At 36.9% G+C, this 19,386-nt stretch overlaps 1 protein-coding gene across 2 annotated transcripts in view; it reads right to left on the bottom strand.

The window, feature by feature from the left end:
* Positions 1-9,747: 9,747 nt before the first annotated feature.
* PKIA (cAMP-dependent protein kinase inhibitor alpha) overlaps positions 9,748-19,386 on the bottom strand; it is a 43,214-nt gene continuing 33,575 nt past the window's right edge. For both annotated transcript variants that reach the window (XM_048286559.1, XM_048286560.1), the window contains exons 2-3: positions 16,761-16,938; positions 9,748-11,746 (exon numbers count right to left, since the gene is read on the bottom strand). In XM_048286559.1, the coding sequence (XP_048142516.1) occupies positions 11,667-11,746; positions 16,761-16,911 (231 nt within the window). In that variant the 5' untranslated portion in view covers positions 16,912-16,938 and the 3' untranslated portion in view covers positions 9,748-11,666. The remainder of the gene's footprint in view (positions 11,747-16,760; positions 16,939-19,386) is intronic.

Genomic DNA, 19,386 nt, shown 5'->3' with positions numbered 1-19,386 from the left:
ACATTATGAAATAAAGCCTCATCAGTATCCTTCTAAAACTCTTCCTAAGTGTTCTCTGTGCTGTAGGCAAAATAGCAGAATCACATTGAAGCTGTTACCTACAGAGTACATGTACTTCCCTGAAACTGTGCATTTCCTATGTAAAAATGTTTAAAAAGCCTTTATATTTGACTTAAGGCTAATTTTTAAAGCATTAAAAGTAGATGTCTCAGGCTTAAACAATTAATGTCTTCAGAAAGTGGAGAGAGAAATGTCAGTATATGGTACAGAAATAGTAAGAAAGGAAATCAATTTACTAATATCAATGAAACATATATTGGTAAAAAACTATTAGATTATATTTAATTGTATTGAATTCTATTAAATATATTAAGTTTCAGATAGTACCACTGGTTTAATTCATTATGCTAGTCCTGTTATATTCACCTTGCAGGACTACTCAAATGTTCAAGTAGAAAAGAACAAAGTATAAATGGAAAGGGAATATGTTCCAAGTTCCATATCTTCTACCTCCTTCTACATGTGAGTGCAAAGAAATAAGATAATATGAAATACAGTAGTGTCATCCTGTCCCTTTAAAATAAAATCACTGGTACAACTCAGTCCACAGCTTTTCCATACAGGAAAAAGTTGTCAAGATTTCATGTTAGAACAATTTTAAAATTCACATCGAATAGCACTGAAGGTGCTCTATAATGTCCCTGCTTGTGCAGGGAGGCTGGACCAGATGATCCCCTGGGGTTCCTTCCAACCTGACCCATTCTGTGACCCTGTGAAATGCAGAGACTTGTAGCTGTTACCACTGAGGACACTTAATTGTCAGCTCAGTCATGTACTTTTATGAGCAATGCAGTTGCTAAAGTGAGCAAACTCCAAATGCCTGTTGCTGGGGTTATTGATGCCCTTTCTTTAGAACCTCGCACAGCGGGTCAAATGAGTGTCTTTTGAAGTACTGCTTTGATTACCATTTCAGTTTGGGTTTTTTCAGGTTGGTGGATTGTCATATGTGGAGTAGTTGATCACTGTGGTTTTGAACTGCAACCTCGTTGTGAATCATCTTGTGCCTAAATCTGCAAAACCCCATTCACCCAGTCAATGTGGTTTGTAAAATATAATGATGACTATAGTGAAACTGGTACCTACATTTGAAATACCAGTTCCACTTGTGATATGAGCCTTTGCTATCTCATTTCATGAGAAAGGGCAAAATTAATAGAAAATGAAGGTGAAAAGACAAGTTTGTGAGTCTTGATTCTTCGTCATATTTTTAGAAATAAAGAAATATTTGTGCTAGACACTGAAGGGAATTGTCTGTGTAACTAAACTGGGAAGTCCTACCAAACATTTTTGGTAGGGTGCAATTCAAAGAACCTAAACTAGATTGTGCTCCTTAATCATCCCCTGGAGAAACTTCTCTCTCTCGACTCTATCTCAGCCCAAACCAGCACAATTGATTAGATGAGGGATAGGAATTTCTGGGTTTAACTGGGGCAATTTATTTAGTGAAACCTCAGGGCAACAAATAAGCCATTAATTCTCCTTGTGACTGAAACTTGAACGCAAAAAATTACCAGCTGAATCTGCTTCTGGTAGTCTCTCCATATGAGTTTTATCTCCATATGAGTTTTATACTTCTCCAAATCTGTTATCTTTAGTCAAGAGAGTTTTTATGAGATTTCTCTGTAACCTGTATAAATCAGGTCCACATTTAAAAAAAAAAAAGTGTTATTTTTGCAAAAGGTACTGAGCACAGTCTAGTAATTACTGTATATGTACTGTGCCATAAAACTCAAGGTCATTACTTGTTTTTTTCTAGCTTGAAATTAATGGCTCAGTTCTTCACATTTAGTATTATTGTGAAAATATTCAGGAAGCTGGAAAATCTACTGAATAGTTTTACATGTCCTAAAGAAATAAAAACAGCAGAGAAAACAAATCAGTTTTAATATGGGAAATAAAAGTAGTAAGCCCTAAATACTTTTTGACCTCAAAACACATGAACAGCAGTCACTGAAGTATTTTAGAGAAACAGTCATGCTTCAGAGAACAGACCCTAAATATTTAATGGAAGGCAGTAAGGAGGAACCATACAGAAGCTGTGAGGTCTTGGGAAGATGTTGACTGGTCTTGCATGTAGCTGACATGAAAGCAAGTCTCCTGCAGGTCAAACAGGGATAAAAATATTATCTTGATGGATCTGTGTGCAAGTTTTGCAAAACTACTGTAATTAGGGCTAGGGTTTGCTAAACTACGATGGTAGAATAAATAAAGTACTTTGTCTTTTGGAAACAGCGTCTTCAGGATACCACAGTACAAGGTGCTGACATTTACATTAATGTCAGGTGTTTTACAGCCAAAATTTGGTAGAAGAATGCTATTTAGTAAAGGATGTGGATTTTTCTCTAATATTTAATATGTGAACATGTTTTTCTTTGACAAAGAATCACAGAATCCCAGAATAAACTGAGTTGGAAGGCGCCCTGAAGGATCATAAAGTCCAGCTCCTGGCCCTACATAGCACTGTCTCCAAGAGTCATACCCTGTGCCTGAGGGTATGGACTGTCTGCCTAATTTTCCAGTCCTTGAATACTTATACAAACACACATATACATATGTGGAAAGTAGCTTTCATCAGACAGATCTATCATTTTCAGCTCTGAAAAAACCAGGAAGTTTTAGGGAAGAACGTGTTCCCAAACAAAAGAAACAGAATTCACAACTGATATGGTTGACAGGTGGCTGCATACATTGAGGTTGCCAGTAACTCCTTTGAAGAAAGCTGTGCATGCAGTAGAGATGTGTTTGCAAGAGTGAAATAGCAGTTTCTGGTTTTTGAGTGACACAAGTGTAATGCTTTTGCTACGTATTGAAGAAATTCATTACTGTGAGGGTGTCAAGGCACTGGAACAGGTTGTCCAAAGTGGTTATGGATGCTCCCTCCCTGGGAGTATTCAAAGATGGGGCTCTGAGCAACCTGGTCTAGTGGAAGGTGTCCATGCCCATGGCAGGGGGGTTGGATGATCTTTAAGGCTCCTTCTAACTCAAACCATTCTATGATTCTGTTTGGAAGTACCATTGCAAAACAACTTACCACCCCTGTCACAATTCATATTACAATATTCTGTGGGGTCTATATTTGTGAAAGCATAGATAGGCCACTTTAAAGGGAATGAAATTTCTCTGTGGCTTTGTTTTATGCAGAACTGTTTCATAATCCTAAATGATTGGTCACAAGACTTGTTGGAGAAGGTTGAAGAAGATAGTGAAAAGAGAAAAAATTTGTTGATATAAAATTGAACCCACTGCAGCACTAGGTCACCTTTCAGACATTAGGAAAGAAGGTAGAAAATAGGTTTACTCACCAGAGCTCTCTTCCATTTTCCTTTTCTCTTTGAAACATCTTGGGCTACTTATGGTAATAGCCACCAAATCCCTTCGTTATTTGTCTTTTTAAGACCTAGTTGTTTGGCCCTGATCATGGGAATAGCACAAGGAAAGAGAAGTCTATCATAAACACCCTGTAATGCTTTGGAATTTTCCTTCTGAATTTGCCTTGATGAAATTTCTGAGGTTTGTTTTCTTGCTCGTTTGGGTCTTTTTTGGTGTGTTTTGTTCTGAGGGTTTTTTTTTTGGGGGGGGGGGGGGAGGGGGGGTGGAATTCCAATAAGCACAAACTTTCCATAAATTACAGATGAGTGTTCTTTGGTTTTGCTATGACGACTATTTTAATTTAAAGCTTATTTTATATACTCACATTATTAATTTCCTGATAGTAAATGTCACCAGGAAGCTACACTGTTTTGTCTGTGCTGCCACACTGGTGAACATAGGCTGGGATTCTATGGGCTGTCCTCGGGGCTATCAGAGTTTGCATGAAGACCAGCCAATAATGCATTTCTGATTTCAGTTCATCTACTGCAACCAGTTTCAAGGCCTACTTTAAAACCCCCAGGTTTATTTCCAGTAGTTATGGAAATCTTATTTATGGGGTATGGGTGCAGTGCCTGGGGAAACTCCGAAAAATAATGTGTTTTAACAGATTAAGGACAAAAGCCAAGGTCATAATTCATTCATGTAAAAGATGTATTTACAATACTTCGCTCTCATGACTGCAAAGATTTTTCTCAATCCCTTAATCACCCCAGATCCATCGTAGCTGTTTAGACCTTTGTTTCTATGGGTTGGTTTAATTCCGAATCCTTTTATTTAAAAATACACCCCAGTGCCACCAGGAGGTGTCAGTGTGCCATTTATTGGTTACTTTCCAGGGTGCTTGCCTTTTTTTTATTTTTGGGGGGGAAGCCCCATAATAACGCCAAAATAGTAGCAGTTTCTATAGAATCATTATAATTATTATTATACATTGTAGGTATTTGCACTTCCAAAAAAATGAGGATGTTGTGTTTGTGTCCAGAGAGTTCTTAATTCTTTCCATGGATGCAAGAATTACGGATGAAAAAGACCTGTTGAGTCATCCATCTTCTTCCCTTCTGGCATGCCCTGTTCTCTGAAATAAACTGTATAATGTATTGAGTGAGGATATCAGTCTGTTGCTAGGGAAATGATGACTATAATCAGATGTTACACAGTCTACATTTTGACTGCATTGCAGGATCAAAGATGAGGCTGTGAAAACAAAGATTTTTACTGAAACACTTAGGTTGTGCCCTATTTGTACTTGTGTATAATTTCCAAGAAGACAGGAGTGTGTACTTCAAAAAGCTAAATATCTCACAGTATTTTTATGTTGCATATTCCCATTTGGTCTGTGATGTTTAACTGGAAAGTATATAGTGTAGTTTCAGTGCAAATACAGGCATAAGATATGTACAGACATTACAAATAACTACAAGACATCCTATTACACTTCAGCCTAAAGTAGAGCCATTTTTATTACCACATGGATATTCAGAAGTATACATCAGAGTGAACAGTAAATCTATTCTCATTTGAACATCAGATAGGAAGAAAGTATTAATTGATAAAATGAGCCTGGTGATAGGAGGTATGGTTCAGTTGTACTCCGCAGGGTCTCTTGAAAATCCTGCTCCAACCAAACTAAAATACAATGTTGCAACAGTCACAAGCACGACCTGTAGACGCTGTGTCTGAGGGAGGGCAATGTGCAGGAATGACACTTTTTTCATGGCTGTACAGCCAGATTGACTTTTTCTACTTTTTACTGCATCTTCTAACCAATGCATTTTGATAAAGTGCACACCATCCTTGTTGAGAAGAAATTGTTAGCCTGAAAATGGTGTGTTTTATGGGTTATGGCAAAACTTCTTAAAATACTAAAAGCTTTTTAAGTTTGCCAGATCTAATTTAGTAGCCACATTTCTGTGAGGATGTGGCTTTCAGGCTGGCTGTGTAACACTGTAAGCTTAAAGCCCCCCTTCCTCCCCAAATTTATGCATAGTGTTGGTCTTTTATATTCATCTGTAACTATAACACCATTCCACCAAAAACTTAACGTAGCCTCTTCCAGGACCAGTTATTGGATTCCCACAAGTGACAGCGGTCCCAGGACATTTTAAAGTAAATCCGGACCCCAAGGACTCATATATGTTGAGTTCTATTGATAGAGAGAAATATTAAAGCAGCAGATAGATATCATTACAATACATGTGTTCTCTCATCAACAGCCAGCTACTCACTGAACTGGAAAGAATGTGGATAACAAGACATTTTACAGGCAAGTGAGTTGACTGAACTAAAGTGAGTTGATTGAACTAGTAGGAAATGCAGTGAAATTTCACTGAGACTTAACGATAAGATTCCCACATCAAAGACATAGCTAATACACATTGGCTAGATACTTGCCATTTGAGGACCCTAAAAATAACTGAATCCTACTAAGAAAAATGCATGGTTTTGCTGATGTGCACATTGTAATACTGAATTTCTCTGCACAATCATGTGTTGCTCTTTTTTTATTGAAAAGAAGGACCTGCAAATAAAAATATATGAGTAATGAAATGGATCTGTTAGCATGCTGTGCGGTTAAAAATAACGTTTTCTTCTTCGCTGCCTTGGAAGCCTCTCTTTCTGGGTTCATACTTAAAAACTGTTTTGTGTATCTGTCTGCAATACCCATGTTTGATGAACACAATGAGACATCATTTACATGCTAATGCAACAAACCAGATGTAGAATAGATCAACTCACATGCAGAGCTGCTCAAGATTTGATCTCTCAACAAAGATTTCCCATCCCTGTAGGTGATATGTCACTATTTCCTATAAATTACTGCCAAGCTACCTTTTTTTAAAATCCCATCTCTTATCTTTTTGTATGCAAAAACCTGATTAATTTTTCAAGATCATAAGGTGTTTTTTCATGAAACTAGATCTAAGCATTAACTGATTAACCACCGATAAAACACGTATCATCTGTCTTTGCTATTGCAAGAAGGTGGTGTGGATTTTTCATGAATATTTCTGTCTCAGACATTTTGAGAGCACTCAAGATCATCTGCCTCAGTCGAACTTTTATAAGGCTACCAACTATCACACTACACTCATGGATCAGTGCCAGAGAATTCCTTAATAACAAATAGGATTGAAAGTGTATACTGATGGCTAATTTGCTAAAAGCTTACCTTAAGAAGTCATAAGCAAATCATCACTAGCACTGTTTTTTTAATAAACATTTGGTTTCAGGGTACCGAAGCACGCATTGCCTTAAAATACCAAGAGATCATTTGTACACACACGTCATGTGTTGACAAGTCCATCCTGTCCTCCATCCTAAAACATCAGCAACTCCAAAGCCATAATGTAAAAATAAATGTAAAAGGATAGAACATGAAGTTCTGCTGCTTTCAGAAGATGGGGATGCTTTTTGTAAGTGTGAGTGCACTATATTTTTGTTTAGCTTTACCCTCTGCTTTTAAGACTTGTTCATATTTTGTTAACTCTCTATTAGATAGTGAGTTAACGCTCATTAGATAACTCACTATGTAACTCATTATTAGACAGTGAGTTAACAACAATAGGAACTGATTCAGTACCTTGTTATCTGAGATTTGTCCACACCATAGTTTGTTCATTATCTTCTCTCAGACAGATATTAGCAATATGTTACAGAAAGTAGTGGAAATGTACCAAACATCCACATTGATCATTTCTGTCCCTACTCTCTCGCAGGAAAAAATAAGTTCAGCCTGAAGCTATAGAGAACAGTGAGAATGTTCCTGCTACTACCTTTATTTCTATAATTTTCTTATCTGTTAAGTATTTATCTTTTTAAGAGCATTCTGTGTTCTGTGTTAGAGAACAAGAGATACCTTTGATTTCATTAGAACCTGTTGGATACTATGATTGGTCTCAAGGGTACGTGCCACAGATTTATGGATGCTTGTGTTCTAGAGTACTGTTGAGAACCTGAAGCTGGCTCTAAAATCAAAATATCACCTAAAGTTGAACTATTTGTCTTCTTTTTAGCTATTATCAGCACATCCTAACTGTTCATCATATGATGGAGGAAGCTATTTTGTGCACTGGGCCCACCTGCCTTACTATTAAGAAAAGATACCCTCCTTATATTGCTGGCCTATCTTTTTGAATCTACACTTCCTTCCTGGCTCTACTGCTTCTTCTTGAAAAGAACTTTGTAACAGATCCCACTCTGTGCATTGATCAAAAAGATTAAGTGAAAGCATCCTATCCACTACCAGACTTTAGTCAGTCAATACACAGTAATACAGCACTGCACGTATTTCTAGGGTATTATTTTACATCAGGGAACCACAGGACAGAAAATAAACCAGCCAGAAAGAGATGCAGAGCAAAACAAAGTAACAAGTTGGCAAAAATAGAGCAGTTCAACATAGGAATACTGCTGAGATAAGGGAAACTTTGTCAAAGCTGAGGTTACTATACTGTACTCAGTCTCTACAGCAGCTCTCAGTCTTTCCTCTGAACAAAATTCAGTGAAGTTTCTGAAACATAAAATACAAACATTAAGAACACCTGAAATTCTCCAGTTTAGCTGAGAAAGGCATTCACACTGCAGAAATTCCATCTTAACCACTTTGGTATTTGCTCCTTCTGGACACTAGATAATTAGTTATCCACTTGCACTCCTACAAGGATACACCTTTTCCCATTTCAAAATTGTGGGAAAAAAAATGCAAGAGAAATTACATAGATGAGGAGCAAGTATACTGACATTTTTTCACATTCAATAATTGTGTTCTGGAAGGTTGTGGTGAACTTTTGGCTCTAAAATGATAGTTTGATGAAGTAACAAATGTGTGTGCTTGCTGCTGTCTTTTAACACATGCTTTTTGAAGCACACGGCCAACATTAATGGAAATAAGCAGAAGAAAGAAATGCTAGTATCTCTGTCCAATTCTAGTTTTAAAAGTTCCATGTGTTTCAAGTGGACAGGGAACCTGAACCCTGCAAGTGCAATGCTTGTGGATATAGTCATAGACTTTATTATGGAAACAAGAACTTGAATACAGAGACTTTTTACGAGATGGTCCTTCAGAGTGACAAGAGCACTGAAAACATCCATCTAAAGAGACAGCAAAAGAAACCCCCAAAAATGAAACAACAAACCTACCACCATCCCATCAAAGCCAAACCTTTTAAGGATAAGGAGTATTCTATTATGCTGATATTTCAGTCCTGACTTCATTATGTTTATATAGCTTTCTGGCAAGATCTTTTTAAGATAATCATGGATTAAACAGACATTTAACTCTCAGGAACACAATAAAATATAAAGAAGATACTGGAACAGAAGCCAGAGAGTCAGGTTAGCTGAAAAAGATAGTTAACAAAAGTAAAAAATAACCCAGTCAAAGTCTGGTTCTACCATCAGTGTCCCTGCTATATGATGCAATTACATAGCAGTAAAGGTGTGAATATATTTAAAGTAGCTCTTCTGTAATTGCTTTGGTAACAATAATACTCAAGATACAGTGTTGTGATTTGGCACATGTTTACATTAAGTGAGGCCTGCTTATAGATGCTACAGAAATATCCAAAATTAAGACAGCAAGCACAGTTCAAGTGATAAAGCAAGCACTCATACACTTTTGAGGGAAGAGGAACATAAATAGCCTTTTACTCCACTAAAATTAACAATGTTATTTTCATCACAGAGAGATGTATTTCAAAAACCAGCAAAAGTCTCCATAATGTGTTGAAAAACAAGAGAAAAAAAAGAGGAGAAATAGAAGAAACAAGTACAAAATAGAGAGGAAAGGCTGAAATTAATTTTATTTAACAACACAAAAGAATTAAGAAGGAAAGTATACTGAAATAAAGAAAAGCACTGAAGGAAAATAAGGAAAACTATCACTTTAATATACTGTAAATACTTATTTCACTACTGCCTTTTTCTGCAACATTTTACTGATGATGTTTCATAGATCATCAATAAAGTAACACTATAAAAAAAAATCTAGAATCCTATTTTCTTCTGGCATTTGTGCTAGATTGAGAGTAACTAGTCCATGACAAAGGGACAACCAGTTCAGCTTGAAGACTTGATGCAAGAGCAAAAGGGGGAGAAAAAATTTAAAAAAGGTCAATAATAATGTGTTACGTTTGAAAGGACCACCAAGTGAAACAAATGAATAAAAACTGTTTAAGGATAACAGTATTTTCAAAGCAAATGGACTACTTCTCTTACCAAGAAGACAGGGCATTTGACAGCTAATAAGACAGCAAGGCATTCAGCTTCCAAACACTGAAAGGTGAGAGTTAATATTACACGCATGAGCCACAAGCATACGGCTGGCTTGTTTTTTATTAACACTAATAGATGATCTCATAATACTGATCAGAAGTGTTTTTTTTCCTCCACATATCTCACAAAAGATTTTCAGGTGACAAGTACTATGATACATATGGTAGAAACAAACAGCTGTGGCCACAAAGATGTTTTGTTAACTGATGATTAATATATTCAGGAAGCTATCACACTATTCATTAGTAAAAGTTTACAAACATTAAAAAGTGCATAACATTTGAAACCAACAACACAAAAATATATATAATATATATATATACTATATATAAAGTGACATCACCTCCTATTAATAAAAGAAAACAAATCTTCTGACCTTGTGATTGGTGCTTGTGTGATTGCCATGGTTTACTATCAGTCACTCTTCACTCACCTTAGTCACACAGAGGTGTGGCTGCCCCATTTTGCAGCATTCAGCCTCCTGTATGGCCTTGTCTATTGGGGCAGGATGAGGGGGGAAAAAAAAAAATCAATCAGCAATAGCTACTGCAGAACAGGTTATTAATTTGTAGATATTTTAAGTGATGTCCTGGATGGACAAGCTATCCTGGTATTTTGATGAAGGCCCAGTTTGGACTGTCATTTTGGAATAGATGAAATGGGAAAAAACCTAGGCTTTGGGTGCTAGAGTCTCTCACTTCCCTTTCCAACTCGAAGCCAAAAGGCTGCTGTAGCAGATTTTAGCACTTGGCTGTTCTGGTGCATCAGTAACAGGCTACTGGCTGTGCAAACTCAACAGCCTGGTCAACTGAGGCAAAGGCAAGGAATAGTGAAAATCGAACCCCTTGCTGGATCTAGACCAGGATCCATTCATTGGACTATACTGCATTCTAAAACTCATTCAGAATACATAATTGGCAATAACCTATGCCAGTTATTTTCCCATGTGTAAACAAGGCCTGTCTTTTACAATGTGAATCAGGAAAACCTCTAGCACCATGGAATTAGTTTGAATTTTAACCCATATAAGGTTATAAATGTATTCTTAAAACTACCATAACAATAAAATACTTGGAACAACATTTTAAAAAAATATCTCAGAGAAAGATTAAGAAATTGGGACCAAAATTAGAAAAATGGGGAAGAATAACATAAAAGATTCAATTTGAGTCTCTGATATGCAACTAACTACAGGCGAGTGGCAAAACTGTACCAAGGACACAACACACGCTCAAGTATTCACATTAACAAATCGTTTTGAAGGCTCATCTAGTAACAAATTAGTGTTGCTGAGTCATTTAGGTTTAGGCATGATCAATTCAGCGGTTGACGTTTAGATCTATCATGTGCACATCACCACCTTATGCAAAAACCAGCCCTTTCAAAACGTGTGGTAGAAAAATTCACAGTAACAGAAATATTCTTCATAAGCAGTTGAGAAGGGGCAGTGTGGAGCATCTAAGTTGTACAATACAAAAACCATTGTAAATAACAGAGCTGTAAAACAGATGCAAAGTTCTAAAAACAGTGCTTTCTTTACAGTTCTTATAATGGGCGAACACTTTGGCCAGAGAATATTAAACTCTTGAGGATCACACAAGCCTTTGCTTAAGATACACAATTAGATCCTCTGATGCTTCAAAGGCCATTTGCTACAAGATTTACCTGTTCTACTTTCTAAAAGTGTTCCCATCGAGTAGTCATTATGAAGGGATCCATCTGGTGACACTATCCCAAAAAATCAATACATGTTCAACCATTGCTAATGACAGAGGTAGAGAAAATTCTGTCTTCTGTCACAGCTTGTACCCAGATTTTTAGCATTGTGTTGAGTGGGTTCCAGCAGTGAAGACACATGCACTTTCTTTTCTACTAGCTTGCTCATGGAAACAAATTTGTTCCAGCACACTCTTGTAGCCTGAAAACATCCAGCAGCTGCTCCACTCGGTCAAAGTCGGATGTCAGCTTTCTTGCTTTGCTGCCTCCCCTTGGGCCTCCCCGGTTTGCTCACTTGGATTTCGTTGTGCATCTCCTTCTCCTTCTATAACACAGGAAAAAAGGATGAGTAATCCACCCTAATATAAAGAGGTCTTGCTACCAGAACCCTGACTGTTCATCCATCAGTTTCATAAACAAAGTAAAAAGAAATTGAAACTGAAATATGAAACTCTTTACCACTAAGATAGCTATACTTTGTTTTTGAAAGTCTTTTGAGATGCAGATTTCTACTACAACCAACAGTATCACTTTAAGTAAAGACAAAAGTAGCTAAAAAATAATGAATTTAACAAAAACAGCAGGGTATTTTTGAAAATGTATTCACTATGATGCTATAACAGAGTAAGAGAAAAAACCTCATTGCGCCAATCTGAACAAAGTTTGCTATGAAGAGAAGCAACTTCAATAGAAGCAATTGTTTGTTAAAGCTGCTTCAGTTCTGTGCGTCTGGTTTCCGCACTGTGTCCATGGTATTCAGTCCAGCTGTCTCACTGCAAACCACAGAAGGACTCGAGGAACAGATCACATCCTACAGGGGCCCACTGAGCAGGCAACTCACAGTCTGTCTAAAGAAGGCTAAGAAAAGCATTGGCAAATGCTTTTAGTATCTATATGCAAAGTATTGTATTTTATGTAACAATTAAAGACCTCACAGGTTCAGGCAACAGGAAGGTAAGTGCAAGTGAGACACAAGTCCCTGAACACCAGACTCATCAGCTATAGATACATAACAATGAATAATGTTAAGACTTACATTGTCTCTTGTACCTTGCAAGGATTCAGAGTAATTTGTACTGAACCGGCTTAATAACTTAAGAGAAGAAAATTTCATGGCTAGTTGTAAGGAGGTCTAGATAGAGGTAGCAGTGCCTCGTATTTTAATCTACAGATCTTTGAAATAAAGGCAGGGTTCTCAATGCAGATACTTATTGTTCCCTCATTTCAGATCACATGGTACATCTGCAGATTTATTTCTGTTTATAGAAATAAGCATCATAAACACCTTCTCTTTTCTGAGTAGAAGAAAGAGCACACTGGTAGTGGAAAAAAGTTCTTTGCCTTGCAAAGAACATTGCAAACAGCTTAGACATGATAGCTGTGTTTTGTGCATGCACTGAGTATTTAGGCAGGCAAATACCTCAAAGCGTACTGTGAATTATCACATTCAACCTCTTGAAAACTTGCATGGAAAGCTGATTGGCCTATACACAGTGAGGTTTGTTCTGTTCATTATGGGTTGAGTAATAAATACACAATTTTTTTGCAAGGTACTTTCTCAGAAAACCCTTCTTCAGTTTCATCTCTCAAATGAGAAAGGATTCCATCAGGATGGATCTACATGTGATTATTTACTATTGGACAGAAATCCCTTTTGCCCCAGTTGTCCAAACACCTTCTACAAAACATCCTACATTTGTTCTGATACTGCAGAAGACCTGATGAGTGTAATCTCAGGGTTTTGTTACTTTTTTGCCCGCTCTGCCCTCCATCTGTTCTGACTACTACTATGTGGGCAAGCCAAACTTTCCTGGTAGAAATCTTACTAAAAAAAATATAGGAAAAAACCCCCCAAAACTGAAGAGCAAAAAACACTCTTGCAAGGTATTTGTTTTTAAAAGAAAATTCATTCCTGGACAAAAAGCCTAAGTATTTCACTACCTTAGTGTTAAACATAGAGCACAGAGGTTCAGGGAAAGGGCACTAAGGTTTTAATACACCACTTCTTGAAAGATTCTTCTCAACTTGCTGAAAAAATTCACTAATCTAAATCCATTTAATCTGTAATACACTATCTTGGTACCAAATTTTTCTTTCTGCTGGCAGAGCTCTCCTACTAAAGGCTTTAAAATATATTTACAGAAATAAATTTGCCTTTAAGTTCTGAGAATCCCAAAACTGCTAAGCACATTGCTATTCTTCCTTTAAAATTTGATGGCTAGACACTCTCAAGAGCATGATTGTAATTCTTACACAGCATTTTGAAACCAGCAGGCAGTATTAAAAAAAAAAACAAAACCAAATAATACCATATTCTAAGCCACCATACAGTTGTGTGAGTTGGTCAGCTGGCTATAGTTACCAGTCCTGCTAATGTGCAGCTTTTAACTCATTTTTCTTCCTGTAACATTGCTGACTTTACAGTGTCTATCACTATTCCCCCCGCTTACACCCAAAACATTTCTACCGTGGACTAAAATCAATTTTTTTCAATCACTAATTTCTACAGCCAGTTCTTCATTCCAGTTCCGTATGACTTCAACACCCTATTGCCCCCATTATTTGTAGATGCTTGGACCCCTACAACTTTTATACAGAAACATCCTTTTCACTCCTGTGTTCTTTAGCACCTAGAAAACCAGCAGTTTGTTTTAGAGATTAGATCTGCAGAGACTTGTCCTCATTCTTCAATGTACTTTCTCCTCACGACTTCATTTAGCTACAACCACCTGTAAGACGATCAAGTTTCTTGGATTGCACTGGTTACCTTGAGAGTGTTGAGCAGGAGAGACACCTGCTGATTTCCCTACTAAAAATCTTTCTTTTGCTTCTGTTTTATGATTTCTCTTCCAGTTTTCTATCAGATGTACACAGTGTTGCTTTTACTTAATTTAGGTAAAACGTGTTGACACAGTCCTTGGAACCTGTATTTTGGGGCTTGAAAAATATATCCATTCCACAGATAATAACAGGTTGTTAGCTTGTTATGGACAAAGAAAACTGGGACAGCTGTTTTGAAGGGAGAAGTATCATATGTTATTATACATAATTATGCAGTATTTATATGTTATACATAATTATGCAGTAAACTCTTGATTATTTGTCATTGGCTCATTAATGAGGGGATTAACCAACGCTCACTTCAGGTATCAGTTACTGAGTAACAGAAAAATACATAGTCCTTGAATAAGCCTAGTGCTGTTAAAAGCTGTTCTGTTTTTTTACAGGAAATGTATCTGCAGGCTTTTCGAAGTGAATGTACTAAATATGCTTGGGTAGTTTAATTTACATATGTTTTATAACGACCTTTTTTTTCTTTAACATCTGCATTATCCTACTCTGCCATTACTCCACGCAGCTGAAACCAAACACACTTGCAGTTTTGCTAGAAAATACACACAGCTGTAATAAGAATAAAAAAAGGAAAGAATCAAAACTTGATGTCTGTATTTATATAATTAGGTTGTACTTAGCATAAATTGTTTGACATACACCTTGAAAGAAATAAGATATAACCCCCAAACATGTGTTTTCTTCTTAATCCTGTCAGGTGTGATGCACTTATGCATCCTACAAGCACTAATATATTCTGAACTGGGATTTGACACGCAAAATAATTTTTAGCCTCTCTTGGTTTGGAAAGACATGACGTGATAATACACTAATACTCACATGAATGCTAGGTAAGAAAATGCCTTTTCCAGTATTTTTGGTTTGGAGGCTTTTACTTAGCCCCTAGTTGCACTAATAATACCGAATTTAAATGTATTTTCATTTTATCTAATGGAAACTGCATAACCTCATGAAGAAGCATGCAGGCATTTCTGTGTTTCTACTATCCAATTTTATGAGCAGCTCTGCATACTTTTCTGCATTGATGAAGTTACCCAGGCTGCAAAAAGGATCACCAAGAAGAACTAAAGAGACTCCTGAATTATGTATAAAAAATTAGCCTAACAGTTACCTAAACCATTCTCATCATTACACAGCTAACTGCATGTACAAAATGCGTATCAACATATGTTGCAGGCAGAGAGTCCCCTTTTTTTTTATAGCTCACAAAAGAACACATTTCTGGCTTATAACTACTCCACTGTTTAACTTAAAATCAGGGATTCTTTTTATCTTCTAAATGGACAAGATCAAAGACAATTTTGAAAAGTGTAAATCTGAGACTGAAGAAAATTAAAGCATGAAGGAACATTGGCCTTATGCCTTTCAAATGGCACCTACTTTCTATTTATCCAACATTTTACATTTGTCCCCACTAAAATAAATAGACACACCTACATACATACTTATAAAGCATTTCTTTTTAAATAGAAATAAACTAAAGGTCCTGCCCAGATAGAATTCCATGCATCTAGAATCTATAGGTCCCCTACTGGCAACTGCAGAAAGAATGACTTAGGATGTACATTAGTCCAGAAGCCAAAAACAGAACCCCTCCTTCAAAACAGCACTACAACCACCTCAACACCATGCTGCCCACATCTGACTGTGCTGAGAAGAGACTCCCTCTCAGAACTCTCGTCTTTATCCCTGAGAAAAGTATGTGCACAAACAGGGTGGCTGCTTATCAGTGGTTTCTTCTTTGCTGAATTTGTTTTCTTCTGCTATTATTAAAATAAGCAAAATCACCTCTCCCCTGACATCTGAAAAGGGCTTTCTAATATCTGTAAGATCCATTCACCAGCTGCTACTCATGTAACAAAAATAAATACCCAGTCATATTACTATTTTTATTTCTTGTACGGTCCACTCTCCCTCCTTCCTCTCAACTGAATATGCACAAGCATTTAAAGATTTAGGATTGCATTACTGGTTATCACCTTAAAAGAAGGACAGGTATCAGCCGAAAGGAGAAACAAAGATCCAGGTAAAACAAACAACAGCGCATGCCTATTGCTCTTTCCTTTGGCAGCTGAAAAAAATTTAATTTCACAATAACCTTTCAGTAGACACATGGCTTCTCCTACAGGCTTCAAACCAGAGAGCTTCCATTAAAGGATATTATGAAGACTTGGGTTTTAATAAAGATTTCCTTATTTTCTTCCTTATAGTCTACTTTTCACAAAATTTATCCTGTTCCCTGCCACTAGGAACCCACTGCAGAACAACTTTTCTTTTTTCAGTGATGTGTTGTACTTGCAAATAACCACCCTTCCCATTTATGAAATCTGTGGTTCTTATTGCAGGCAACCCATGTTGATTAGAAAATAAAATATTTCTGCTGCTGAGGGACAAGGGAATAATGTGGGCACATAAACCATACTTTGTGTACTGTTCTTCTCATTTTAGTTTTAAATAAATATAATAAAAGCCCAAAACATACTCACCTGTTTTGTTTATATCAAGCTCTGATAACTTTAAGGCTAGTTCACTAGAGTTCCCACCGGGAGAGGACACAAGGATGTCATGTAACGCATTTCTTCTACCTGTTCTTCCTGAAGCAATAAAGTCTGCATATGTAGATTCCACATCAGTCATTGCTAACAAATATCCACATAGCAGTACCTGGATGGGAGGAAAAAAAGAAAAACAAAAACCACCACTTAGACCACCAGAAAAACAGAGGACTTTATGGATTAGGAATATAACTGGAAGGAATATAACTGGAAGGAATATAACTGGAAGGAATATAACTGGAAGGTTCGCATTGTGGAATAGATAAATCTTCTTTTACTGGTTAGCCAGTCTCAAAATTTGGAGAAATTAGAGAAGAAACAGAGAAGCAAGAAAAAACACTGTGTGTATTTTATGCCATCTGTATTCAACAGTATTTTAACCAATTTCATTTTCCATGCTTCATAAAGTGATAGTGAGTACTTTATAAAAGCAATGACCTCAGCAACATAATTTCTTTATAGAGTTGTCTCTGCTTTTAATATTAGCTGGGATGTAGGAGGTAGGTAGGGGGTGGAACAAAGTTCTTTTCTACAAAAAGCAGTGTAACGAGTAAGAAAGTACAAATCGATAATGCTTTTGCATGCAGAACCCTGTGCTCATACACAGACACAGTTATGTTTAGTGTATTTTCTTTTCTGTTAGTATTAGTTTTGGCATTGTATACAGTCCTCTTCAGGCTCAACTAATTTATTTTGGTGTGATAGTTTCCCTAAAGCAAATGCCTTACCATCATGCTTCTGAAATGACTGCACACCAGAGCAAGCAGAATTGCTAAACTATAATGCAGAGGTTTGAAAGCAGTGCTCTGTAAGCTAGGTATAAACTCAGAACTTCTTTTCCTTAGAAAACAATTATTTCTTATGTCATTATGAAATAATGTGATGATATGCATTAATGCAAGATCTGACAAAGATACAAGGAATACAAGATAGTATTTCAATCTCAGTAAGAAAAAGATTTGCATCCCTGCTGCAATACATGCTATAGATCCAAGCTATTGGAATTTTATTTTCTTAATTTATAAAATGTTAAAGGGTATGGGGAGGAGCACCTTCTCTTGCTGATCACATTGCTTTTACTGTAGTTTCACGTGTACATTTCTAAGGTTTCCTGCAAAATGCTAGGCAACCATGCTTTCCTCATGTTTTATGCTTCCATGTCATAGGGGAATCAGGGAAGCTTTCTTCTAGAGGAGTACTCCAAAGAAAAGAAATGCTACAGAACTACTAAACCAAAGCAGCACCCCCACAGCTTTATGCTTCCTTCATTTCTAAGCAGAATTTCTCTGGTTTTGCCCACTGCAGACAGAGGACATGGCCATACAGGCAGCAACTCACAGCTGCCTACAGAGAGAAGCTTTAACTGTTATTACTAAAGTAGCCAAAACTTCACATTTGCATAGAGTGCAAGAATCTTTTTAATCAGTTCCTACTGCAGCTGCTGGACACAAGCAGCTCTTGAAGTCATCACAAACATTAACAGCAGCAAAATGTTCATCTTTTTCTCTTCAAATAAATCAAAAAACCCCTCATTTTTTATAAACACTTATTTTAAAAATAGATACAAAAAAGACAACAGCCAATCCTTCTCCACCCTCACTTCTGAATAACTTTACAAACCCTGTTCACTCTTCATCTTCATCCCCATTCCTCACCTCCCCAGATTCAGTCAGCTATATGAGGGTGTACATATAATGTGTCTGAGAAGCCAAGAAAAGGGTTCTACACCATATTTTATTTAGTCTAAATATAACTATATCAAGTATCATTGCAAGACTGACTGACTTGAAAAGAAGTTCACTGCTATCAAACTGTGGTGTCCCATGCCAAACACTCAATGGCTGACAGGCTAATTTTACGCTTATGAACAGCCACGATAAAACAGGAAACTGCTTAAAAAACCCAAACCAACAAAGCAACAAAAACCCCAAAAAACCAACAACCAAAAGAAAACCACCCCAACCCACAAAACCTAACACTACCACCTAGGGAGGGAAAAGAGGTCAGCATTGACTAAAAGCCTGCCTGACACACATAAAATAGCACAGTGCCTCTGTTCAATAACAAAAGCTTTTATGAGAATGAGACCATGTGCACGTCTTCCAGTGAACTGCCCTCTTACTGAAACACTGCAAGAATATTGAAGCCAGTGAAAAGTCTACCATTTGTTCTTTGCCCAAGGTGCACACACTGCAACGCCAAATATATCAACCATGTAGTAATGCAGCATGTCACTTGCAAAGGTGAAGGGAAACAAGAAGGACAGTTTTTATAAGAAAACAGCATAAGTTTTCAGACTTATCTGACCCATTCACTAAATAGCATTCACCAAAATCAGAGACTAAAAGATTTTAAGCAGAATTCACTTATATTTGTTCACGCTTTTTATTGCAACTGACTTCTAGAAAAGGAAGTGCAAACCATGAAAGCAATCAATATACAGGCTTGGATTCATATTAGTATAGACTAGTCCAAACTCACCATAGCTATCACCCCCATGAAGACATTCATTTATTTTTAGCACAGCAAAAAACACCACAGAGTTGTTTTCTTTTCT

This window comes from Corvus hawaiiensis, chromosome 26 (assembly GCF_020740725.1).
Source record: "Corvus hawaiiensis isolate bCorHaw1 chromosome 26, bCorHaw1.pri.cur, whole genome shotgun sequence".
Classification (NCBI taxonomy): domain Eukaryota; kingdom Metazoa; phylum Chordata; class Aves; order Passeriformes; family Corvidae; genus Corvus; species Corvus hawaiiensis.
The sequence above is the reverse complement of the archived record's forward strand: the minus strand, read 5'-3'. Positions and strand labels throughout refer to the sequence as shown.